The sequence below is a fragment of the Pseudorca crassidens genome, chromosome 16, assembly GCF_039906515.1.
Source record: "Pseudorca crassidens isolate mPseCra1 chromosome 16, mPseCra1.hap1, whole genome shotgun sequence".
In the NCBI taxonomy this organism is placed as follows: domain Eukaryota; kingdom Metazoa; phylum Chordata; class Mammalia; order Artiodactyla; family Delphinidae; genus Pseudorca; species Pseudorca crassidens.
The window spans coordinates 31,630,226-31,647,208 of record NC_090311.1 but is presented as its reverse complement, the minus strand read 5'-3'; the positions used below and the strand labels follow the sequence as shown (position 1 = coordinate 31,647,208).

Genomic DNA, 16,983 nt, shown 5'->3' with positions numbered 1-16,983 from the left:
TGTTTTGATGATATTAAGCCACATGAGCTGTTTGTAAATTTTGGAGACTAATCCCTTGTCAGTCACATTATTTGCAAATATTTTCTCCCATTCTGTGGGTTGTCTTTTCATTTTGTTTATGGTTTCCTTTGCTGTGCAAAAGCTTTTGAGTTTAATTAGGCCCCATTTGTTTATGTGTGTTTTTATTTCCATTACTCTGGGAGATAGATTGAAAAAGATATTGCAGTGATTTGTGTCAGAGAGTGTTCTGCCTGTGTTTTCCTCTAAGAGTTTTATAGTGTCTGGTCTCATATTTAGGTCTTTAATCCATTTTGAGTTTATTTTTGTGCATGGTATTAAAGAATGTTCCACTTTCATTTTTTTTACATGTAGCTGTCCAGTTTTCTCAGCACGGTTTGTTGAAGAGACTTTCTTTCCTCCATTGTATAGTCTTGCCTTCTTTGTCATATTTATAGATTAATGGACCATAGGTGTGTGGGTTTATTTCTGGGCTTTCTATCCTGTTCCATTGATCTATATTTCTACTTTTGTGCCAGTACCATACTGTTTTGATGACTATAGCTTTGTAGTATAGTCTGAAGTCTGTGTTTTATTTTCAGTCTTTGGAGGAAAATAGGTGTGACCATAAAGCTATAATTGCATAGATTTGTGTTGCCAGGGTTGGGAGCACATATAACTAACTCCTATTCAGAACCATGTAGAAAAGTTGAGTATCTAACCACTTTCGAGAGAACGATTCCTAAAAAATGAATAATCCTTTGATATAACATCATGTTTCATGGAATTACCTCTCCACGCCCTTGTTTCTTCTTGGACCATACACCCAAATTACGTGGAGCAATCACATTCTCTCTTAATATAGCATCTCTTCTATGCTCAGAAAAAGATTCTTTCCTTGGGTCTAAGACAACTCTGTCTCCCCTCCACAATGGAGAGAACGTGGTTCAGAATAATGGCCTTATTTATAATAATTAATTTTAAAAATTGATATATTTCAAATTTTAAGTTATCTTGTATCTATGTGATTGATCATTTTTTACTCTTTAGCCAGTTGACACGTGCAGTTTGTAAGCTTCTTGAACGACGAAGAAAGTTAAAGCCTCAGAGGCAAGAAAGGAAAAAAGTGGCAGCACAGACTATCTGTGACGGAGATATTAAGATTCTTGTCAGAATATTGAGGGCTTATAATATTCCTACAAGGAAAGCAATAGTTAATAGGTAAGGCAATTGCGCCAATTTTTGGAGTTGCAAAAGATGTCTTAAATGTAAATTTCTATACTATCTTCTTAATAAAACTTTGCACTTGGGGCTTCCCTGGTGGCGCAGCTGTTAAGAGTCCGCTTGCCGATGCAGGGGACACGGGTTCGTGCCCCGGTCCGGGAAGATCCCACATGCTGCGGAGTGACTGGGCCCGTGAGCCATGGCCGCTGAGCCTGCGCGTCCAGAGCCTGTGCTCTGCAACGGGAGAGGCCACAACAGTGAGAGGCCCTCGTAAAAAAAAAACAAAAAACAAAACAAACAAAAAAAAACAAAGAAAAAAACTTTGCACTTTATTAATGCAGAAACTAAATGAAAGTTGAAATCTTCATTTGGATAGTCAAACTTACTGTCATTGCTGTGTATTACAAATTTTCAGAAGTTTGAGATGCCCGAAGTACCTTTAACATGTATATTTTTGGGTGCTATATCAAATAAATACCTTCTGTCCCTATTCCCTATTGTGAAAACTTAAGCTGCTATTGCTAATTACACTGTTCTCTGCCACTGTCCCCTCACAGTATTGGAAGTATATAGACTACAGGAGAGAGTAAGCTCCATTTTGGATTTATCATTTTAGGTGACTTCTACAAAAATCAAATCTTACCTATCTCTTCTGCAGGCACGCAGTGTGTTTTATTTGCGTTTCTTGGGCAGAGGATATGTAGGGTCAGAGTGGCCAAATTAAGGCATCATGAATATTAAATACTCATGAATATTTAGTATAACCCGAATTTCAAGTGTTTCATATATTTAATCTCATGTATAATTTATGTATTGTGAATATTTAGTGCCCAGGTACCTCAGGAATACTGAGTAACCCTCTCTGTCTACATTTAACACTTATGTGCTCTACTTGCTTATTTTGTTTACCACATCCCATGAACTCTACATATGCAAAACAAATATTTTGCTTACTAGCTACGAATCTATAGTTAAAACCTCTTAAAGGTTTTGCCTGTGTTTTATATTATAAAATATGACTTTATTTATGATAGAATTGATATTCTCAAAACAAATGCACATTTCAAGGCTGTTTTGTGAAATAAGGACATTATAAAATTACCACCATTTTCTATAATGATCAATTTGTAAAAGAAAGAATATTGTAACACCAAAAATAGGAAGAATATAGTCTCAAAGTATTACTTGCTCTATTTTTTTCCTTTTGCTGAGGGTCAGTGAAAACTCTGTCACAGACTGGTTCCAATCCATAGTTCAGCATTTAGGAGCTACCCTTTCAGAGTAGTGATTGTCACGTATTTATCTCTAACCACCTATGTTATGAAGATCCAAAGCAAACTCTATAAGATCCAGGGTAGCTGACTTATATACCTCTATAAGCAGAAGCAAAAAGCCACCAAAACTAATATTAAAATTAATTAAAGTGCCTATCTCTATATTGTTTTTCAGAAGAGCCTTGGATATTCCTACTTATTTGATATCATCCATGTCTCGCCTCAGACATAAAGAAACAATCAAATCCGTAACCTCAGATGAGATCTTAAATGAGGTAAGTATTTAACACTTCTATAAAGTGCCGTTTTGATCATGTTTTCCCTGAATTGCAACTGGCCCCTAACTGGACTATCCATCTAATTCTAGTTTACTCTCCATAACACAGTGAAGGTGCTCTTTATAAAATGTAATTCTAACTATTTCATTCTCTGCTACCCTGCTCTCAGGGTCTATAGAATAAGGTGCAAGCTCCTTACAATGGTAGCTCCTTAGAACGGCTACCACTCTGTGATGGTCTGGTTCTTACATGCCAATCAGCCACATTTCTCATCAGCCCACAGCGGTATCATATCATACTACTACTTGTTCTAGAAGGCCTCCGTATATGCCCTTTCCTTTGCCTGGAATGGCCACCATACCTCCATGTTATTGGCGACATGAACTACTATTTAATGTTTCAAAGCTCAAGCCCAAGCAATGTTTTCTCTGTGAAGTTCTCCTTGTCCTCACCCCAGAGAGTTAATCATTCTCTCTCCTGAGTTACTATTATACCTTGAATATATTTCTTACATTTCATTGCAATTATTTGTTTACCTGTTTATTTTCTCCTGATAGACTTAAGATAAAAATCCTTAAGGATTTCCATTTATTTTTGGATCCTAGCAAAGTAGTACCTGATATTGAATAGGTTGAAGAAATGTTAATTGAATGAATGAATGAATAATTGTTGTTTGAAAAACTGGAAAAAGTAAGCCATCCAGTTATCAGCCAGTAACTAATTTCTACCTTCTATCAGCTATATAAAATATTACAAAAATCTAGTCGTGTTAATTATGTGTTTCAGGATACTGTGCACCCCTTTGTGGAAGTTTCCTTTCAGCACACTGTGTACCAAACCAGTGTTGCAAGTGGATCTCATCCATGCTGGAATGAAGAAATTAAAGTAGATTTTATGTAAGTTGGAGTCCATTTTTCCTCAGCTTCTAAAATAGAGCAGTAACAAAATTATTTTCTTGAGCTGGTTATTGAAAATAATGATGGATATAGGCTTAATTTTTAAGTTTTTAAATTATGAAGTATTTCTTACATAGATATTAATATATATAAGGTATATGTAAATGTAAGTTCTGAGGAAAAATGATAAAATGAATACCTCTGTATCTACCATCTAGCTTAAAAAATGGAGTATTAGCAATATTTTTGAAGGCTCCACTGTGCCAATAACTATTTGTATCCCCTTTCTTTCTCCCCAGAGGTAACAACCATGAATTTGTTTATCATTCCCTCTCTTTATGACTTTAAATCATAGGTATTTATCCCTAGCTATGTTTTATTTACCTGTGGATGTTTTCCAACTTTATGTAAATTGAATGATCTTTTGCAATCTGTTTCTTTACTCTTATTTTGAGCGATTTATCCATATTCATATGAATATGAATTCATATTCCTTCCTTCCTTTATTTTCACTTCTGTATAGTATTCCACTGTATTAAAATGCCATAATTTATTTATACTTTATCCTGTTGATGCAGATTTGCCTGGTTTTAATGTTTTTCTATTGTAAATAGTATTGCTCTGAACATTCTTGTACTTGTCATCTGGAACACACATGTAAGAGTTTCTTTTTAAGACAGTAGTTCTCAAAGTATTTTGTGCACTGAAATCACCTGTACAGCTTCTTTAAACAGATTGCTGGGCCCAACTCCATAGTTTCTAGTTCAGTAGTTCTCATACATAATTCCATTTCTAACAAGTTCTCAGGTGTTACTGATGCTCCTAGTCAGGGGACACTTTGAGACCCTTTACTTTAGGATCTGTATCCAGGAGTGGAATTGCTTCAACTTTACTAGCTAATGCCAAAGTTTTTTCTAAAGCGATTGTGCCAATACATACTCACAACAGCGATATAAAAGTTCCTATTGTGCCACATCTTCAATAATATTTTGTATTTTTAAAATTAATGTTTCTAATACAGTGGATCTAAAGTGGTATTCTTGTTGTGGTTTAATTTACATTCCTGGATTTCTAATGAGATTGAGTTTCTTTTTTTTTTCCATTTTAAACAAATCGATAGGCTTTAATTTTTAGAGCAGTTTAGGTTCACAGTAAAACTGAGCAGAAAGCACAGAGTTCTTATACATCCTCTCCCTACAACACGCACACACAGCTCCCTAAAGTGTCAGTGTGGTACATTTGTTACAATCAATGGACCAATGTTGACACATTATCAAAGTCCGCAATTTACATTAGGGTTCACTCTTTGTGTTGTACATTCTATGGGTTTTGACAAATGTATGATGACATGTATCCACCACTGTAGTATCATACAGCATAGTTTCACTGCCCTAAAAATGCCCTGTGCTTCACCCATTTATCCGTTCATCCTTCCCCTGGAACCTCTGGCAACCACTGATCCTTTCACTGCCACCATAGTTTTACCTTTTCCAGAGTGTCATTGCATTTCAGGGTTCTCCATAAAAGCAGAACTAACAGGGTGTGTGTGTGTGTGTGTGTGTGTGTGTGTGTGTGTCTGTTTGACTCTCTTTACCCTCTGTAATAGGGGTGTGCCTCATCCAATTGGTTGGAGGCTTAACAGAAAAAAGGCTTACCCCACTTAGGAAGATGGAATTCTGCCAGCACACTGGCTTCAGACTTGAACTGCAGCTCTCCCCTGGGCTTCCAGGCTGCCAGCTTACCCTGCAGATTTTGGGCTTGCCTTCCCCCACAATCACGTGAGCCACTGTTACAGAGGGTAGTTTGCCTTACTCAACGTCTACTGACTTTTTTAATGTGGAAAGAACACTTAACACGACATCTACCCTTTGAACAAACTTTTAAGTGTGCAATATACTACTGCTGAATGTAGGTAAAAGGTTGTACAGCAGATCTAGAGCATATTCATCTTGCTTCCCTGAAGTTTTACGCCTTGTTGATTAGTAACTTCCCATTTCCCCCTCCCCCCAGCCCCTGGTGACCACCATTCTGCTCTTTGACTCTATGAATTTGACTACTTTAGATGCCACATACAGGTGGAATCATGCAGTCTTTTTATGACTGGTTTATTTCATTTAGTATAATGTCCTCAAGATTCATCCATGCTGCCACATATTGCAGAATTTCCTTCTTTTTAAAGGGTGAGCAGTATTCCATATATATACCACATTTTCTTTATCCATTCATCTGTCAACAGACATTTAGCATGCTTCCATACTGTTGTGAATAGTGCTGCAATGAACATAAGAGTGCTAACATCTCTTTGATATTCTGATTCAGTTCTTTTGGATAAATACCTAGAAATGGGATTGCTAGATCATATGGTATCAGTTCTATTTTTAATTTTTTGAGGAACCTGCATAACGTTTTCCATAGCAGCTGCACCATTTCACATTCCCACCAACTGTGTGCAGGAGTTCCAGTTTTACACACCTTCACCAGCACTTGTTACTTTATTTTATTTTTTTTGATAATAGCCATCCTAACAATTGTGAAGTGATATCTCATTGTAGCTTTGAATTTCCCTGATTATTACTGAGTGTTTTATTATTAGTAATTTTGAGCATTTTTTTCATGTATCTATTAGCCATTTGTATGTCATTTTTGGAAAATGTCCATTCAAGTTTTAGTACATTTTAAAATCAGATTATTAGCTTTTTTACTATTCAGTTGTATGAGCTCTTTATGTATGTTGGAGATGAACCCCCTTATAATATATATGGTTTGCAAATATTTTCTCCCATTCCATAAGTTGACCTTGTACTCTGATGATTATTTCCTTTGCTGTGCAGAAGGTTTACAGTTTGATATAGTTCCACTTTTTTATTTTTGCTTTTGTTGCCTGTGCTTTGGTATCATGTCCATGAAATTATTGCCACAACCTATGTCATGAAACTTTTCCCCTGTATTTTCTTCTAGAAGCTTTATAGTTTCAGGTCTTACATTTTAAATATTTAATTCATTTTGAGTTGAATTTTGTGTATGGTATAAGATAAAGATCAAATTTGATTCTTTTTTTATTAACATCTTTATTGGAGTATAATTGCTTTACAATGGTGTGTTAGTTTCTGCTTTATAACAAAGTGAATCAGCTATACATATACATACATCCCCATATCTCCTCCCTCAAATTTGATCCTTTTGCACGTAGTTTTACCAACACCATTTGTTGAAGAGATTGTCCTTTCTTCATTGAGTAGTCTTGACACCCTTGTCAAAGATCGGTTGACCTGACATAGATGCAAGGATTTATATCTAGGCTCTCTATTCTGTACCACTGGTCTATATGTCTGTTTTTAGGCCAGACTGTTTCAATTACTGTAACTTCGTAAAATATGTATTTTGAAATCAGGAAGTGGGATCTCCAGCTCTTTTCTTTCTCAAGGTTCATATTTGATGCTAAAGCTATATAAATAGTCTTTTGTAATTGAAAATAAAGTGCACTGATCAAGACAGATTTAAAATGTGGAACTTAAAATTGTTCTCTAAACTCAAGTAGCAATTTTCAGTTGTTACTTCCTATACATCTTTAGCTCTCCCTCGGGTAAAAGGAATATAAAGAACTGTCAACTACATCTGTTATCAAAGTCCTTTGTCTTTTCCTGGCGCCCTTACCCCCTTCTCTTGCCAATCTTGTTCATCTCCCTCAATTTCTGCAGATCATATGGTTCTTGACTATTTGCATGGTTTTTTGATGGCATCCCTCTGACTTTTTTTTTTTTAACATCTTTATTGGAGTATAATTGCTTTACAATGCTGTTTTAGTTTCTGCTTTATAAGAAAGTGAATCAGCTATACATATACATCTATCCCCATATCTCTTCCCTCTTGCATCTCCCACCCTCCCTATCCCACCCCTCTAGGTGGCCACAAAGCACCGAGCTGATCTCCCTGTGCTATGCGGCTGCTTCCCACTAGCTATCGATTTTACATTTAGTAGTGTATATATGTCCATGCCACTCTCTCACTTTGTCTCAGCTTACCCTTCCCCCTCCCCGTGTCCTCAAGTCCATTCTCTAGTAAGTCTGCGTCTTTATTCCTGTCCTGCCCCTAGGTTCTTCATAACTTTTTTTTCTTTTTTAGATTCCATATATATGTGTTAGCATATGGTATTTGTTTTTCTCTTTCTGACTTACTTCACTCTGTATGACAGACTCTAGGCCCAACCACCTCACTACAAATAACTCAATTTCATTTCTTTTTATGGCTGAGTAATATTCCATTGTATATATGTGCCACATCTTCTTTATCCATTCATCTGTCGATGGACACTTAGGTTTCTTCCACATCCTGGCTATTGTAAATAGTTCTGCAATGAATATTGGGGTGCATGTATCTTTTTCAATTAGACTTTTCTGTGGGTATATGCCCAGGAGTGGGATTGCTAGATCATTTGATAGTTCTATTTTTAGTTTTTTAAGGAACCTCCATACTGTTCTCCATAGTGGTTGTACCAATTTACATTCCCACCAACAGTGCAAGAGGGTTCCCTTTTCTCCACACCCTCTCCAGCATTTATTGTTTGTAGATATTTTGATACTGGCTTTAATGAAAGATAGCAGTTGTCCTGAAAGCACATAGATTTTCTTATCTTATACTTTATAAAAGAAAATAATGCAGGCAATTTTATAGTCCTTTATGAATAATGCTTTTATAAAATCAATTAAGCATTTAAATACGTTTTTCTTATTTACAGCTTACCAGGACATGATTATAGCGTCTCAAGCTTATCTAAAATAAAAGATAATATATATATCAACATTTTTGATGAAATGATTATTGAAAAACATGAGGTAAAGTAAAATAATAATCAATGTTGAAATAATTATAAGTTCAGACTGAATGAAGTCTATTAACATATTTGTAAATTTGATTTTAGATACAGTATCTATTTCCAACATTTTCTAAAAAGGATATGGGGCAACTTGAAATAAAATCAGACATATGACAAGTCAATTCAAAAATAACAGGGATCGGGCTTCCCTGGTGGCACAGTGGTTGAGAGTCCGCCTGCCGATGCAGGGTAGACGGGTTCGTGCCCCGGTCCGGGAAGATCCCACATGCCGCGGAGCGGCTGGGCCCGTGAGCCATGGCCGCTGAGCCTGCGCGTACGGAGCCTGTGCTCTGCAACGGGAGAGGCCACAACAGTGAGAGTGTACTGCAAAAAATAAATAAATAAAATAAAATAAAATAACAGGGATCATAAACCACATAGAAGAGGAGGAGAGATAAATATACCAAGAATTTGGGAAAAGTAGATTTCTGCAATTGAACGTTACATTTACACGTGAACTTCCTGGTAGCCAAGCTTTAGCGTATGTTTGAAGTTTGCTGCACTAAGCATATTTACTATGATAAAGGTATATACGTTAAGATGCTTTACACTGTTTACTGACATGTAGCAAGATATCCAAAAGCAGTGGTTATGAACTGAAGGCAGGAATCTGGGGTATTGGCAGCTTTTTTCAAACTTCGGCCCTTCCCCAGATTCAGGTACGTAGCAACAACAATCCCAGGGCTTGGAAATTGAATACCATGGCTTTCTTGATATTCTTAACAGTTGCATATGATCACTAGAATCTCAAAATTGTCTATTATGACCCTGGACTCCCTGGCATTTGTTCTTCTTAGAAGAGAGAGATCAGATTAAAATGGGAGCCAGAATATACTGCATTTTCTTTTGCAAGGTTTTTACATTTCTAACCTGGACTATCTACAAGTGGACCATCAGATGAATTTTCTAAGGAACGGGCCATGGCAACCTAACTGATACCATTATTTCTTGGCAGTAAGCCAACATGGTCCATAATTACAGCAGCAAGGCAGAGGTGGATGGTGGAAAGGTAAAAGATGAAGCAGAAAGCAAGATAGTGTGTGAGGAAAGCTACAATGAATTACCCTTTTTATCTCCCTTCTTTTATCCTATCTCCTTACTTCAGCCCAGATAATAGTGTATAACTTTAATATTAACAGAAATTCTGAGTTTATGGATTTAAAAGAAGTCACGTTAACATAAATAATCTAAGGTCTTCCTCTTGGTCCACCCTCTACTCACAGAACCTCCACCAGTCCCTCCGAAAATTTTCTGGAAGCCTCCAAGTAGTCCTCATATATGTGCCTAAACATGACTGTTAGCTATAGTCATCCTTCCCATTTCAACAGTGTGTGTGTGTTCTTTTGATTCAGGCTCCACAGCTCTCAAAGCCACTTAAAAGAATCTCACCACCACCACTGTTGACATTGCCCCTGATTAGGATGCCATCATCTGTGCCAAGGGTATTATCTCCCCAATTATCCTTGAGCCCAAAGCTATGAAACTTCAGAATACCCAAGAGGCACTGGATTCTGCACAAACATGGGAAGAATGGCCCTATTTTCTCTGAATTCATGCTACATATTATATATCTAGATCTTAAAGCAACAGTATTGGTACACAAAATCTCACAGTAGAAGAGCTTCTCCAGCCGCCGACCCTAATCATCAGGGGTCAAACCCAGGACAAGGGACCTAGTGGGGTACAGTGCACACCAACCCTTTCCATGTCCTCATTGTCCTTTCTCTTCACCTTGCTTCCTAAACTCAGCCCAACTGCTCTCACCTTCCCTAATTACAAACAAAAAGATTCAGTGGATATAAGTACATACTAGTGCTAAAGAGAGGGATATTGCCTATACTAGTCTTAAACAAGCAACATGCCTGTTCCAAGAGGTATTCTCTAACACCTTTCCTATATTCCCCCATTTCAGCACTTTTGTTGATGAAGTGAAAAATTTAAATGGCTAAAAGTGGAGTGAATCATAGAGTACTGCCAGTGGGGTTGGTCGTGGTGGTAAATGCCAAACCCATTTATGTCTAGTCCCTGCTTCTCTTACTACACATACTTTCTCTAATTTAAAAAATAGGATTATTGTGGCATAATTATCATATAATAAACTGCACATAATTAAAGTGTATACTTTGACAAGGTTGGTTTTTTTTGTTTGTTTGTTTGTTTGTTTTTTGCGGTACGCGGGCCTCTCACTGTTGTGGCCTCTCCCGTTGCAGAGCACAGGCTCCGGACGCGCAGGCTCAGTGGCCATGGCTCACGGGCCCAGCCGCTCCGTGGCATGTGGGATCTTCCCGTACCGGGGCACGAACCCGTGTCCCCTGCATCGGCAGGCGGGCTCTCTACCACTGCACCACCAGGGAAGCCCCTTTGACAAGTTTTGACGTATATATACCCATAAAACCATCATCAAAGTCAAGATAATGAACATATCCACCACTCTCAAAGGTTTTCCCCTGTCCTGTTAGAATACCTCCCTCCTTCCTTTCCTTCCTCCCACCCCAGGCAACCACTGATCTGCTTTCTGTAACTATAGTTTACATCTTCTGGAATTGTATAAAAATGGCAGCATACAGTATGCACTTTTTTCCCCTTGGTCTGGCAACTTTCACAGAAAAATTATTTTGAGATGTGTCTCAGTTGTTTTATTTATCAACTAGTTCATTAATTTTTACTGTATAGTGGTAGTCTATTGAACACATACATTCTGTTGTACATTTAAATATTCAGCTGTTGATGGACATTTGGGTTTTCTTTGGGGGTGGCTATTATTAATAAAGCTGCTATGAGCATTTGTGTATAAGTCCTTGTATGGACAAATGCTTTAATTTCTCTTGGGTAAATACATAGGAGTGAAATGGCTGGATCATATGGTAAGTAGACATTTAAGAAACTGCTAAACAGTTTTTCCAAAGTGACTGTACCATTTTTTATTTCCACCAGCAATGTATGAGACTTCTTGTTCTTTCACAGTCTTACAGACAAGTGGTCAGACTTAAAAATTTTAGCCACTCTAATAACCGTGTGGTTGTATCTCATTGTAGTTTTAATTTGTATTTCCTGATGACTAATGATGGTGAGCACTTTTCCGTGTATTTATTTGCTATCTGAATATCTTCTTTGGTCAAGTGTCTGTCCAAATCTTTTGTCTATTTTTCAAATTGGGTTATTTGTTTTCTTATTATTCAGTTCTGAGGATTCTTTACATATTCTGTGTACAAATCCTTTATCAGATATATGATTTACAAATATTTTCTCCCGGTACATAGCTTGTCTTTTCATTTTCTCAACAGTGCCTTTTGAAGAGCAAAGTTTTAAGTTTTGATGAAGTCAAATTTATCAACTTTCTTTTGGTGTCATATGTTTTAGCTCTGTTTTTGCTTTATATATTTTGTAACTCTTTATTAGGTGCATGTACTTTTCTTAATTTTTGAATTTTATTTTATTTATTTTTTTATACAGCAGGTTCTTATTAGTCATCAATTTTATACACATCAGTGTATATATGTATATATGTCAATCCCAATAGCCCAATTCATCCCACCCCACCCCCCCCGCCACTTTCCCCCCTTGGTGTCCATACGTTTGTTCTCTATATCTGTGTCTCTATTGCTGCCCTGCAAACTGGTTCATCTGTACCATTTTTCTAGGTTCCACATATATGCCTTAATATACGATATTTGTTTTTCTCTTTCTGACTTTCTTCACTCTGTATGACAGACTCTAGATCCATCCACGTCTCAACAAATGACCCAGTTTCATTCCTTTTTATGGCTGAGTAATATTCCATTGTACACATGTACCACATCTTCTTTATCCATTCGTCTGTTGATGGGCATTTAGGTTGCTTCCATGACCTGGCTATTGTAAATAGTGCTGCAATGAACATTGGGGTACATGTGTCTTTTTGAATTATGGTTTTCTTTGGGTATATGCCCAGTAGTGGGATTGCTGGATCATATGGTAATTCTATTTTTAGTTTTTTAAGGAACCTCCATACTGTTCTCCGTAGTGGCTGTAGCAATTTACATTCCCACCAACAGTGCAAGAGGGTTCCCTTTTCTCCACACCCTCTCCAGCATTTGTTGGTTGTAGATTTTCTGATGATGCCCATTCTAACTGGTGTGAAGTGATACCTCATTGTAGTTTTGATTTGCATTTCTCTAATAATTAGTGATGTTGAGCAGCTTTTCATGTGCTTCTTGGCCATCTGTATGTCTTCTTTGGAGAACTGTCTATTTAGGTCTTCTGCCCATTTTTGGATTGGGTTGTTTGTTTTTTTAAATTGAGCTGCATGAGCTGTTTATATATTTTGGAGACTAATCGTTTGTCTGTTGATTCATTTGCAAATATTTTCTCCCATTCTGAGGGTTGTCTTTTGGTCTTGTTTATAGTTTCCTTTGTTGTGCAAAAACTTTTAAGTTTTATTAGGTCCCTTTTGTTTTTATTTCCATTACTCTAGGAGATGGGTCAAAAAAGATCTTGCTGTGATTTACATCAAAGAGTATTCTTCCTATGTTTCCTCTAAGTGTTTTATAGTGTCCGGTCTTACATTTAGGTCTTTAATCCATTTTGAGTTTATTTTTGTGTATGGTGTTAGGTTTTATTATATATTCTTTATCACAGTCTATCTTTATATAATATTATGCCACTTCATATATAGTGTAAGAACAGGATATTACTATACTACCATTTCCCCTCCTGTGCTTTGTGTTAGTGTTATCATACATTTTCCTTATATGTATGTCACAAACTCCACAACAGGTCATTATTATTGCTTTAAATGGTCAATTATCTTTTAAAGAAATTTTTTAAAGGGAGAAAAAAAATCTTTTCTATTTACTCTTTGGTTTCTTTTTAAAAAGGAAGAGAATTTTTTATACTTACCTACATGTTTGTGTGAAATTATCCAACACATGATATAGAATGAGTAATAGAAAAATTATTTATTTTAATAGGATCACAGTTTCAAGAGCTGCAGTGGTCATTCATATATAAGAAAGAATTGGCTTGGATCCATTGTCTTCCCTTTCTCTGCTCTCCTGCAACAATCTGAGGTAATAGAAGATGATTCTTTGCTAATTATTCTGAATTTTTGTCTCTGGCTAATAGAAATACCTGTGTCTTTGAGTCAGATTCTGACTGGCAGGTTGATAAGTCAGTCAAAATGATCCTGTATTCAACTGCCCCATGGGTGTTGGAGTATTTGAAGGTTTTAGCTGTCTCTGGAATAGGGGACACCCACAAATTTATTTCATGTATTTTTAGAGTGTTTGTTGATGAAGAAAAGGACAGGTAGCCTTAGATCTTAAAGCAACATTCATATTTGCTCATAATAGTTTTGTAAGACCAGATTCATAAATATTCTGATTAATGACATTGCTTTGTAACCATGGGTTCCAGGAGTTTCAGCTCCTCAAACACTGTTTATTGATAATGGTGAGACTGATGATTAGCATCTGTGTCTGTGGTACCCCCAGAGGGCTCTGCTGTTGGGTTTTGCAGCAAGAAAATGCCTACATGGCCAGCAAAATATAAAAACCCCATTCTAGATTTCATCTGGGGCCCTGTAACTTACAGAGATATGCCAGTTACAGATGATTCAGCAATGAATTTTCTACCTCAAGGAGTTCACTGTCTATAGAAGAAAACCATTTCAGTACGACATGGTAATGCTGTAGGGCTTTGATAGGGGCATGAGGTTGGTACTATGAGAACACTGAGTAAGGAGTACCCTACCCTTCCTGGTTTGGAGGGGGAAGCAAGGGGGTGTTCAGAGGGGTTCGGGGTAGGTGAGAGGAGAATGAGGAGGAGCATGAAAGGTCAGGGGAATATTTACAGAGGAGATAACTTTTAATCAAGTCCCTAAAGATGCATTTATCAAGCACACAAAGTCATTTGACTCAGAAGGATTTATGTGTCTATCAGTTAGTACTGTATTCAGTCATATGCAACAGAAAACCTGACAGTGGCTGTTGTAAGAGGTCTATTTATCTCACAAAAAAGAAGTCTAGATGCCAGTGCATCTGCTCAAGAATATCATCAAGGATCCAAGCTACTTTTGTCTTTCTGTTCTACTCTCCTTATCATGTGACTTTCATCCTCATAATTGCACCTCCAGCCTCATATTCATGCTGCAGACAGGAGGTGGGGTGAAGCAAGAAGGGACAGTGCCTGTATCAGGAAAACAGACACTTCCCCAGAAAACCTCTCAGACTTCTTGCATTTTACTTATGTGACTTGGTCACTACATGGCTGTCATGTTACCACCTAAAACTGTTGGTAAGAAAGGAGAAGAGAATGGAGGAGAATAGAAACGTCTGCGTATTATGCAATCACAGGATGTCATGAGGGAGCACGTTGAAAATACAAGTGCTGCAAATAAAGAGCAACGGAGATTTTAAATTGTTGGAGGTATAGGGCTTCCTATGTTTGTAAATCCCTGCAGGTGTTTCTCAGTCTCAGGCCAGATGCTAGGATAGAGAAGTAGTTAAGAATGTGAGCTTCAAAGGGGGACCAACCGGGCTTCCCTGGTGGCGCAGTGGTTGAGAGTCCGCCTGCCGATGCAGGGGACACGGGTTCGTGCCCCGGTCTGGGAAGATCCCACATGCCGCGGAGCGGCTGGGCCCGTGAGCCATGGCCGCTGAGCCTGCGTGTCCGGAGCCTGTGCTCCGCAGCGGGAGAGGCCACAACAGTGAGAGGCCCACGTACCGCAAAAAAAAAGGTGGACCAACCTGGGTTGTAATCCCGGCTCTACTACTCATTAGTTTTGTGATCTCACACAAATTACTTACATGCTCTGAGCCCCAGTTTCCTTATCTATGAAATGGAGATAAGAGCGGTATCTACCTTATTGAATAATATGATCTATATCAAGCACTTGGCAGAATGCCTTGTACATAGTAAGTGCTCAATAACTATTAGTTATATTAGTAGTATTATTAGTTATTATTGTAAATTATCTCCTCCCAAACATGCGCGTGCACACACACACACACACACACACACACACACACACACACATAAGATCCCTCCTCCAGTGGACTTTGGGTCATCCTTCCTGCTGTTATATTTTTTTTCCTCTTTCCAGACCCAATACAAAATGTATCATGGTCTTTTAGCATTTTCTCTGAGCTTAAATTAGATCTTCTAAGAGCTTTTATCACTCTGGTCCATTAACTTGCTTCATTGTTTCATCCCTTTCTTACTTCTGCCTTCTCCACGTACTACATATTAGACAGGGACCCAGGGTGTCAAGGTTGCCTATGAACAAATCATCATGGAGAACCTTACCATCCTTGTGCAAGTACCTATTAGTAGAATCAGCATGAACCCATGCAAGCCTGTTTCCTGCCATGGAGAAGACTGAACTGAGCTATACTATATTTGACTGATGTTTATTTTCATCATGCAGAATCCATTATACTGATATACTCTTTCAGATTAGTGGAACATTTCAAGTAAATATTCCACCGGTTTTGCTTGGGTATACTTGGAGTGAGACTTACGTGTCTCCTAAAGAAGATTATAATGGACAGAATTTAAAAGAATGTACCTTCTTAAATATTTTTGCTACTATTGAACCTCAAATATCATATGCCATCTGTAATCCAGAACTAAACAAGGTAGGTTTTACACTGAATTATTTTCATATATACTATCAAAGAAGTGTTAATTTCAAAGCTGACAAAAATGAATGTTGGTTCTTGATATTTTCCTGTGGAGACAATATAGTACAATGTTGAAATGTTTTCAACTCGATTCTAGTTTTCAGGTCAAATAGATGTTTTGGAGAGAGCACAGATTTTTAAAAAAAATTGTAAGGCATTATTTCCTGAACGAAGAATCACAACTACTGTTTTTAATGATGAAGGGATACAGATCTTAGTAACAAGATACATCAAGGCATTGAATCCACCTCAACAATTCCTGGATATATTTCTTCATGATTCTAATGCAACACTTGTAAGTTATATTTATTTTAGTAGCTTTATTGTGATATTCGTATACCATACAATTTGCCCTTCCAAAGCATATAATTCAATAGCTTTTACTTTATACACGGAGTTGTGCCACCATCACCACAGTAAACTTTAGAACATTTTGATCACTCCAAATTTATATTTATTTTAACTTGTTTACTTTTTATTATTAACTTTGAGTATAACTTTCTTATTAAAATTACTTTACCTTCAGAGACAGTTTCCTGAGAGAGAAACCATCTATGTTGCAATGTGTCCTCTTGAGCACCAGATGGAAGAAAACATTTCTTCCTGATCCCCTTCACTTCTGCCCACTTGTACTAGAGAGTCACTGTTGCCACAACAGTTCACGTGACCATATCAGCTTCACAACTTTTCTGTCAAACTTTGAAAAATGACACAGAAAAATTCCTTTGACTTCCAGGCAAAATTAAAAGCTATGTTTCTAAAGGAGTTGTGCCCTTCTAA

General features: G+C 37.3%; 1 protein-coding gene across 1 annotated transcript in view; it reads left to right on the top strand.

Moving 5' to 3' along the window:
- Positions 1-16,983, top strand: part of CC2D2B (coiled-coil and C2 domain containing 2B) — a 96,082-nt gene that overhangs the window by 62,209 nt on the left and 16,890 nt on the right. Inside the window, exons 22-28 of the mRNA XM_067709881.1 lie at positions 1,048-1,218; positions 2,671-2,770; positions 3,560-3,669; positions 8,405-8,501; positions 13,492-13,590; positions 15,976-16,158; positions 16,301-16,498. Of these exons, the coding sequence (XP_067565982.1) occupies positions 1,048-1,218; positions 2,671-2,770; positions 3,560-3,669; positions 8,405-8,501; positions 13,492-13,590; positions 15,976-16,158; positions 16,301-16,498 (958 nt within the window). The remainder of the gene's footprint in view (positions 1-1,047; positions 1,219-2,670; positions 2,771-3,559; positions 3,670-8,404; positions 8,502-13,491; positions 13,591-15,975; positions 16,159-16,300; positions 16,499-16,983) is intronic.